At 31.3% G+C, this 10840-nt stretch overlaps 1 protein-coding gene across 1 annotated transcript; it reads left to right on the plus strand.

The window, feature by feature from the left end:
* Positions 1–7380: 7380 nt before the first annotated feature.
* Positions 7381–8399, plus strand: LOC111712389 (neuroparsin-A). The gene is made up of 2 exons (XM_023486975.1): positions 7381–7918; positions 8057–8399. The coding sequence occupies exons 1-2, from the start codon at positions 7725–7727 to the stop codon at positions 8160–8162; spliced, it is 300 nt and encodes a 99-aa protein (XP_023342743.1). The 5' UTR covers positions 7381–7724; the 3' UTR covers positions 8163–8399.
* Positions 8400–10840: the final 2441 nt, after the last annotated feature.

A 10840-nucleotide genomic window follows, 5' to 3' on the forward strand; every position in this document is an offset into this window, starting at 1 on the left:
CGGCATTGCCCAGGTTGATATAGTTAGTCAAAGTCATAGTCTCTCTACCTGTTTACCCGTGCTTGGAATAAAATTTTGATTTTAGCTGAATTTTGTCTATGTTGTCAGCCCTTCGATACCCATGGGGTTCCCTCAAAATATTTCAGCCCATTTGTTATTTGTGATAAAAGTTTAAAATATCATAAATAAATGCAATATTTTCAACTTCCTGATATATATATGAAAGAACAGCTTTATTATATAGATTCAACATTTTTTATAAAGAATAAATTTTACTTTGTGGAACTCAGTGTGGGGCTGTGAGGTGTGCACTCCCTCCCTCGCATTGAGTAGAGGTTGTTGTGTACATCATACAGATAACATGTATGTTGATTTACAAGGTTTACAGAAACAAGAAATCGTTTTAACAGTTTGTTTTTGCTTCGTTTTTGCATATATTTTTTAGAAAATGTTTAGAATTTTGAAATTTTTTAAACTTCTAAAATTTTTGTGGAACCTTTAATACGTGAAAAAAGTAAAAACCAACTCATTGCACATCGTGACATTTTTACCTATAATGCCGTCTGCGCGCATGTTCACTTTATGTCCGTGAGTGACAGTTAAATTCTTTCAAAATCGTCAGATTGGTTTAATTAAAATTATATTTTTCCTGATAAAAGTCGACCCACTCAATTCAGAATCTCAAAAGCTAAGAACATTCCCGTAGGCCTCCCGAGTTCCCCAATCAAAATGTCATGCAAATCGGTTCAGAGGTTTCTGAGTTATGGTCGGATAAACAAACAGACAGACAAACAGAGATTACAACTTTATATATATTGATAATCAAACTTACCTTTTTACTATACTATAGTCAGTATCAAGGAGATATTGAACAGCCGGAGGGGGCGATAGGGTTTCCGCACACTTTGCTGTGACGTTTTTGGACTGCTGAAGAACTAGTTTTTGTGTAAAAACAAAAATAAAGATTGTAAACAATAACACAAATGATAAACAGACATCTGGCATCTCTGGCGTATTTATAGGAGGGGGGAGGATAACCTTGAATTTGATTAAAAATGTCGTTGTAATAAGGTTATTTTCGTATAAAACTAAAATCCTTAACTTTTTCAATCTTTTTTAACAAGATATTACTACTTTCACAGTTTACTAACTCATGTTTGTTTACATTAGATCGGCTGCCTTTGTTATTGTTACGCAAAAACTAGTTCTTCAGCAGTCCAAAAACGTCACAGCAAAGTGTACGAAAATCCTATCTCCCCCTCCATCTATTCAATATATCCTTGGCCAGTATTATGAACATGTGTACAATGTTGTTTATAGTACAGTGTATGTGTACGTGAACATACTTATGTAATGTACAAATACGATTTAACAAACATGTGGAGAAGATATGTTTAGTTTAACATGTTCAATCCCGGGAAACCCAGAGATGAGTAATCAATGATAAAGATAAATCTAGAATCCAATAAGAGGAATTATTTTCTTAACTTATAATTGATTAGTTTTAAATATTTTATACTGTTTTCTGTGAACTAATTTTTGATTAGTTTTAAATATTTTTATATCTGTGAACTAATTTTTGATTAGTTTTAAATATTTTTATACTGTTTTCTGTGAACTAATTATTGATTAGTTTTAAATATTTTTATACTGTTTTCTGTGAACTAATTTTTGATTAGTTTTAAATATTTTTGATTATTTTCTGAACTAATTTTTGAGTAGTTTTAAATATTTTATTTTATTTTCTGAACTAATGCATATGATGAGTTTTCAATCCTATGTGCAATTTACTTAGTTTACCGTACATTGCTTTGATTCACAGATTAACACAGACTTCTCATCAAAGAGAATAGAATATATTAGAGTTGAATTTAAACAATCCCTTGGTATGAAATTTGTCAATTCCTTTCAGCCTGAAAGGGAGCTCAAAGTGTACAATTCATGTAAATGTTCACAAATTATACGCAGTACATCACACTAAAGTATGATCCCTGGATTCATTCCAATATCTTTGTTTCATAAAGTTGTTAAATAACTTTAAACGTGTGTATTTGCTATAGGTGAATTAAACATTAAAATGTAAAAATCGTTTGTAAAGGGAATTTAATAAGAAAACGTTTCTATAAAATGATGTTCCAGGGCCCAAAAGGTTATACAGCACAAATGTGTGAAGTACACCTGCAGTATGGAAACAGTGCAACAAAATGGCCGTTTTAGACTTTTTTCGAGTAAATTTCACTCTAATATATTCTATTCTCTTTGCTTCTCATATACGCTAGTAAATGCGATATTTTCCACAGCAGGTTCCATCGTGTACAACTAGAGTACACGGCCAATTAACATCTGTATTCAGCTGGATATGTAAGGATCATTTAGATTCGAAATACAAAATTCTTCAAAAATAGACTAATGTGGAAGACGATGTCTGGCCGCGTTAAACAAGTTCCACAAGATTCAACAGAATGAGCTAGAACAGATACGGGGCATAGTACTGATAAACATCCACACGTGTGATATCGATATTGACTCTAGTTCTGAACCCTCTAGTAATAAGTTATAAGAAATATATATACTGGAAGTTATTTATGCGTTTTTATTAGAGTCTGACTCACGTCCTCTATACTAAATTCATAAATTTTATGTTTCAAGGTAAAAGTTGGAGTATTTCTTTAAAGGGACCGTTCTCTTATTTGGGTAATTTTATGGTAAACTAAACAGCCTTTTCGCTGTTGATTGGTATTAGTCTTAAACTTTTCAAAGAAAACTGTGGCCGGAGAAAAAGCCGATTTTTGTTCAGAATTCGAGCGCAAAGGTATGGTACCTTTATGAGAAATAGTATATTAGACTTTTTTCAGCAACAACAGCCCAATAAAATTTAAATTCATCATATCTTAATGTCATTATGTGTACGTTATTATTTACTAAAATTGAAAACTTTTGATATGTTAGTTAACAAGAAATTTACGTTTTTCCTATTAAAACGTGTAAAATGTGTATACAAAGAAGACGTTCTCTATGACAATCAATTAATCATTACACAATTTCAATTTCCAGATTCAACTCGGCGTTTGATGTAAATAAAATATACATCTTACTTGCAAATTCAGGCGTGTACACAGGATTTTAGCCAGGGGGGCAACACCACAAAAATACATCAAAAAGACTACATTTTATAATGCTGAAGAGCAATCAGGTATTTTCATAGTATATGATACGATTTTTGTAACCCCCCCCCCCCCCCTCCTATCAATTTTGTAACCATATGCGCGCATGCCGCGTTCAATTTAGTTTTTTACAGAAATACAAATGTTTAATGCAATAAAATAGTGTTATTTTAGAAATAGAAAGTTAAAAAACAAAAAAATTAAAAAAATTATGACATTTACAATTAACGATTAGATACTACAGTTTAATTTTATATTGGAAATTTATTTTGATCGAAACATATTGAAAAAACATCAAATAGTGTAAATAGAGAGGTATCATTCATACCTTTGTGCTCGAATTCTGAATGAAAAATCGGCTTTTTCTCCGGCCACAGTTGTCTTTGAAAAGTAAGACTATTACCAATCAACAGCAAATAGGCTGTTTAGTTTACCCTGAAATAAGTGAACGGTTCCTGTAAAAGTTGTAAAACTTAACCCTTAAATGGATATTTTATGCAACAAGTGGCTGTTATATGGTAATTAAAAACCCATCGTAGAAAAGTAGCAAGGCATGCCAGGACTACAATAGGCCTACTAAGCTATCCCGTGGGAGCGTATGAGCAGTCTGTGTTAGTCTGTTCTTTGATTACAATAAAGGTGTACTGCAGTTTCTAGGAGGAATATCAATAAAGGTGTACCGCAGTTTCTAGGAGGAATATCAATAAAGGTGCACTGCAGTTTCTAGAAGGAATATAAATAAAGGCGTACTGCAGTTTCCCGAAGGAATATAAATAAAGGTGTACTGCAGTTTCTAGAAGGAATATAAATAAAGGTGTACTGTAGTTTCTAGGAGGAATATAAATAAAGGTGTACTGCAGTTTCTAGGAGGAATATAAATAAAGGTGTACTGTAGTTTCTAGGAAGACTANCGACACACACAATAAACATAAAAAGTATTATATAACCTATTTCATGTTTATTAGAGCCCATTCTACCAATGTGCACACGTCTAACCAACAGAGTATCATGTCCGCATAGGAATATTTTTCGTTATATTTTGATCCTTCATTTAAAATCCGTTAAAAATAACGTAAGAAATCGTAATTAATTAAATATTTGAAATATATAGTTCAATCAAAAATATTAAATAGCATAAACGACCAATTTTCATTGAAGGGGTGAAAATGGGATTGAAAGTTAAGATTCATTGGACTTATAATTTGTTCCTCTGGTTTACCGTGTGCAGGAAGTATTTAACTGGCAACCTAGCAGAGCAAATGCATATTTCTGCATGACTCAAATCAATTTATTTAGTTCACGACTCTAGCAAAACAATCTGTGCAAAATTATGCACCTTGTCATTGCTGATCATTTAGTCATCTCAGTCATTCTTTTGGCAATATTTTTTAACCTCAAAAATAGAACAAAAAGCAATGAGAGAAGTATGTCGAGAATAGCTTTGAAATGAACGAAAATAAAATTAATTTTTAAGATAGTTAAAGTTGAAGTTTTGAATCTAGTTCTAAGTTTTGATTCTAAGTTCTAGAAGTTTTAAATCTTGTTCTAGAAGTTTTAAATCTTAGTCTAGAAGTTTTGAATCTAGGTTTAGAAGTTTCAAATCTTGTTCTAGACGTTTTTATTCTAGTTCTAGAAGTTTTAAATCTTGTTCTAGAAGTATTCAATAAAGTTCTAGAAGCTTTAAATCTAGTTCAAGAAGTTATCAATCAAATTCAAATTAGGTCTAGAAGTTTAAAATCTTGGTCTAAAAGTGTTCAATCTAGGTCTAGAAGTGTTCAATCTAGGTTAGAAGTTTAAAATCTAGGTCTAACAGTTTGAAATTTAGTTCTGGATGTTTAAAATCTAGGTTTAAGTTTAAATCTTGGTCTATATGTTTTAAATATAGCTCTATAAATTTAAATATAGCTCTAGAAGTTTTAAATCTTGGTCTATAAGTTTTAAATCTTGGTCTAGAAGTATTCAATCTAGTAATAGAAGTTATAAATCTTGGTCTATAAGTTTTAAATCTATACACTATAAGTTTTAAATCTATACACTATAAGTTTTAAATCTAACTCTAGAAGTTTTAAATCTTGGTCTAGAAGTTTTAAATCTTGGTCTAGAAGTTTTAAATCTAACTCTGAAAATTTCAAATATAAGTTAAGAATCTAGCACTAGAAAAATCACTTGTTCTGTACTAAACCAAGCCTCTAATTCCCCGCTACCCTGTAATCCAGCCTTCTAGTCCTACTCTTCATGGCCCCCAGCCCAAGCCTGATCTTGTTTTTGACGAAATATAAGATGATGAAATAAATGCTTTTAGTCCAAGGTTCACAGCTTCCTAGCATTCAAAACAACCGTGATCAGGCTTTCTTGTCATCTGCTGCCGAAATATTTTATAAAAAGTAACCAATATTCCTATTTTATCATCCTTTTATCTTATTTCCTTTCAAATTTTCATAAATATCCCTCTAACGGATTTGTTTAGATAACTTTTTTTAATGGTGTATTATGAATGTGCAGTATTATAAAACATATAACTGTTCAGTTTACGTGTTATATACAAGAGGTCCCAAAATATATTTTAAATCTTTTTTTTATACCATGCTTTATTTACGTTATTAGGATATATAAAAACATACCTTGAAAAGGATATATAAAAACATACCTTGAAAAGGATATATAAAAACATACCTTGAAAAGGATATATAAAAAACGGAAACCCAAAATACTAGTAGTTTTTCATCAGAGTCTCATCCTTTGTATCTATAAGCCCTGATTAGTTGTTTACGTTAACGTTCATTAAACATTAATAGAAAAAAACAGTCAAAATTGAAAATCCCAAAACTCCAAAAATGCAACAACAAAATTTTTTTTTCGGACTTGGCATAGATAAGTTAGATTACGAAATGGCTCAATATAATTTCATTTACTACAAGAAATATAATTACATAAAAAGTTAAATTTCATTTTGAGAAATACATATGTGGTAAATTAATAAATTTTAACTTTTTAAGATATGATTGCTTCCAAAGTAAATATTTAAAATAAAATTTTAAGTAAATTTAAATGAAAAATAATCTAAATGAAATGATTTTTTTTTAAATACGATTGAGCCAGATGTAAAATGTTAAATAATACCAGAACCGTTGATCATGTAAGAGCTGTATCAGAAAACATACATATATAAACATTATTCACCAACTACTAAGACCGCCCCGACTCACCCTGGACTAATCAGGGCGCAATTCGATGATTTCTTAAATTTGAATTAATTTTGTCGATAATTCATGAATCTGTAAAACTACGGAGTTGTCTTCTCATATTTTTATTTCAAACTTGAACACCAACAAACAAGTATAAAAGAGAAAATGCAAAATATTATGATTAAGAGGTAAAATTATGATAGAAAGTCACAACTTTCTGGGATTATTGCTGAATTGTTAAATTCGCGGGGACTTTAAAGATTTGGAAAGTTTTGGCTCTTTCATTGACATTTTCTACTCAGATTTTTTTAAATATTTTCTCGTTCCCGGTATTTGCCAAACTACTAAAAAAATGAATATTTCAGTTGATTTATTTTGTTTAACCGGGACTTGGATCTTGATTTCCTTGAATTCATGAATATCTGGAGCAAAATGTCTAATCTAGCTCTTCTACTAAATAAACTTATCAATCAATCAATTTAACATAAGCACGTGACTTCTGATACGTGACAGGACTGATGCATTATGCATTTTTTTTGGCATAAAACAGAAAATTGTCAATAAGTTACATCTCGGAAACTTCTTTTTTCTATATCTTACTCTGATTCTAGATGATAGTAAACCCTGACTTAGAACATGAATATTTACAGAGAACAGAAAACAAGAAAAGGTAAAATCACAATTAAGTTGTCATCCTAGGAGCTGATAGTTGTCATCCTAGGAGCAGATAGGAATAATTGTTAAGAAGAAAAATTAAGTTAAACTAATTTTTCAGACACCCACCCACTTTGTATTTACAAAATAATCTTTAAAGATGGCGGCGAATATTCTTCTTATTTTCACCACAGAGACCAGAAATTGCATCCCGGAAAAACATGAATCTCAAAGTCTGAAATTATCCAATATTCTCCAGAACCTACCTTGAGTCTCCGGGTCTCCCTGGATACAGAGGCATGCTCGGAGAATTCTAAACTTTGTACTTTACTTGTTTATTCGTAATCCATCTAACACGTTTTCATCTCGAAAATTAGGATTTAAAACTTCGTCAGTTAGTTCTAGATCTTCTCCATATTCACACCTACTTTTCAACTCTCCCTGAGCTAAACCAAGTTTAAGAACCGGCGGAAATAAGATTTAAAATATTTTTTGCCGTGTTATGAATCAACTCCCATTAATGCACTACATGCTATGAACACATTCGTTTTCGGGTCCAAGGAAAACAGTAAATTCTTCTTCCCTAGATACCGTCTCCAATCCTCCACGAAAGGGTCTCGTCGTCAAATCTCCCACCTGTTCCCGTCTCTTCTTGAATCTCCGCGACTCTCTTCTTCTCGACTCCGATCTCCAGATATAGAAACCCTCTACCAGGACGAAGATGATGAAGATGGTGGTTCTGCTCCTTCTCCTCTCCTCCTGCTGGGTCCAGTCCACGCCACTACCTCCGGCCTGTGATGACGGACGCCAGGACGTTTTTCCAGAATCCTGCAGCTATGGATGGACCCTGGATAAATGTGGACATCTTGTGTGTTTAAAAGGACCTGGAGAAATGTGCGGAGGAAAGTTTGGAAGGTTAGTAATTATTTTTGTATCATTCAAAGCGACTAAATTCTGACTGTTGAAGGTGTAGGTTGAAAATGATATGTTTAGGTTGAACATGATATGTTTAGGTTGAACATGATATGTTTAGGTTGAAAATGATATGTTTAGGTACGGAATTTGCTCTGATGGATTAATGTGCACAAACTGTAACCGTTGCCAGGGCTGTTCTTTCCTCACATTTATGTGCTGGGATGATCATAATTGTATTTGGTGATCCATTCCTGTACAATCTCCGACCCGGAGCTAACTGCTCCTGGTATTGATCCATATATTAAGTAAGACTGATCCTGAACCTTGCTCTCTCTCTAGGAGAGGACGGATATGTTGTTGGATACATTATCTCATCAAATATGAAGTATCGTAAGCAGTTGTATTATAAATAACAATTTACCTTAATAATGTCAGATGTTTAAATTATTATATCAGTTTATTAAAAGTTATATTAGCTTTACAAGTTTATTATTCAACAGAGAATTAGAGGAATATGCCAAGGAATTGGCGAAAAAATTGAAGACGACCAAAAAATATGAATTCTCATATTTAATGTTTATTCGGACACACTGTAAAATATACATATTAGTTTGCCTTTCCATAGTGTCTAACTTGAAAAATATACATATTCCATAGTGTCTAAAATGTGCAAGTGGGTGAGGTGTTCAATTTAAAATTAATTAACCGTTCTCAACATAATTTTCTTTTTAAAATATTTTAAACAATTGAGGAGAATAATATTTTGAACATTATTTTTAATTGGTTTCTAAAATGAAATAAAAATATTTTTGATCCTTTACTCACTGCATGCTATCCATAAACTATAAAAATATTTTTGATCCTTTACTCACTGCATGCTATCCATAAAATATAAAAATATTTTTGATCCTTTACTCACTGCATGCTATCCATAAAATATAAAAATATTTTTGATCCTTTACTCACTGCATGCTATCCATAAAATATAAAAATATTTTTGATCCTTTACTCACTGCATGCTATCCATAAAATATAAAAATATTTTTGATCCTTTACTCACTGCATGCTATCCATAAAATATAAAAATATTTTTGATCCTTTACTCACTGCATGCTATCCATAAAATATNTCTTTTTAAAGGAATGATTCCATCATAGATTAATAACAATACTGATAGAACACTAGATGTTGTCTTTTCAAGATTTAGGGGTTTTTAAAGTTAAAAATAACCCTGAATTACAATTACAATTAATCTCATGGATTCCATGTTCAAAGGTAGATTTGCCAGTATATTGGGAATGTACTGTCAGTAAATGATGTAATAAAAGTTAGTAACATCGGCTTCTAGTATTTTCTCCGAACTTTAAGATTGACTAATTTAGCCAATAAAAATAAAAAATGCTGTCCGGAACTTTTTGGACCAACCAAATATTTTTTGTCGGCAATTTTATATCACAAAAAAATCTTTTTTTAACATTTCCTTCTCATATCGGTGATATCCCTTTATTCATCGGATATAATCCTGGAAAACTCTCTGATAAATACAGGGGCATTTATTCATCAGAGAGTTTTCTTTCTTAGCATATATCCCTTTATTTACATAGACATCCATATATTTATAAAAAAATACCTTTATCTATATCCCTTTATTCATAAAAGATATCCCTTTATTTACATGATATACCTTTCTTTATCATATATGTTTATTCATCTTTCTTCATCAGAGAAATCCCTTTCTTCATCAGAAATATCCCTTTTTTATCAAATATTTATCTATATTTGTGGAACATTTTTTGTCCAAAACCTTTTTCAAATATCATACTTCATATCTTCTCCCTATTTTTTATTTAAAANGGGGTTGATGAGGTTAGGGGGCTACGTGGGTTGCTTCAGTGACGACCTTAAATACAAAACAGAAATAACGACCAAAATTATAAAATACATAATATCAAAATCTTTACTGGTTAGGCTAGGGTTTCCTTCGTGGCGTACAATTGTAAAAATTGTAAAAGTTGACTATTGACAAACCCCAATTTAAACGTGTATTAAATAGAAATAAGCATAAGTAAAGTATGCCGTTGCGTCCTTATATCTCCTCCAAAAAGTGTAAAAAACATTTTCAAAAACAAAACTTGAAAGGAACTGAATGAAGGAAAGAGGTGTTCAAGGTACACGTGGGTTTAACGGTTCTGTCAATATTTTCAGAAAGCTGTGACTTTCGATCACAATTTCACCAATTATACATAATTGTTTAGCCTTTTTTCTTAAATACTTTTTGGTCGGCATATACACTTTGAATGAAAAATATAAATAAACAAATCTGTAAGTTTATAGATTGATGAATTATAGATCAAAACACGTTTGATTTCAAATAAAAGAAATAGAATGCTTCTCACTCTGGTTAGTCCAGGGTGGGTGTACTGTACTGCAATCGTATCGATCTATCGAATGATCGAATTCATGGTTTTTATGTATCCATAAAGATTTAGTGATATCAACAATAAAATGCAGATAACAACATTTTTAAAATTTATTGTTATGATATCACCAGACATGTACATTGTACATATTGTAGTGACTTTTTCGAGTGACTTTTTTAACTATAACGGTGTCCATAGAACAGTGTGAACAGGAAACAAGGATAAATTAATGTTAAAAATAATAATTTTAAAATTGTCTAAACAGTAAAACAAAATGGAAAAATATATTAGAATTTTGCGAATTTCTCATGTTAAAGTGAACCCTAGAAACAATGCACTTCGCTGTATTTAGTTCTACGTAATTCTTCAAAAATGATTATTTTATTATATTTTTTTTAATGCAAAAGAAAAAATGTTTAGTTGGGATCGATATAGAATGCTGCGATGAAAAATGGGGGTGGATAGATATTATAGTTGCCCTGTCCCATAACCCCCCCCCCCC

This window comes from Eurytemora carolleeae, unplaced genomic scaffold (genome assembly GCF_000591075.1).
Source record: "Eurytemora carolleeae unplaced genomic scaffold, Eaff_2.0 scaffold1264, whole genome shotgun sequence".
Taxonomy (NCBI): domain Eukaryota; kingdom Metazoa; phylum Arthropoda; class Copepoda; order Calanoida; family Temoridae; genus Eurytemora; species Eurytemora carolleeae.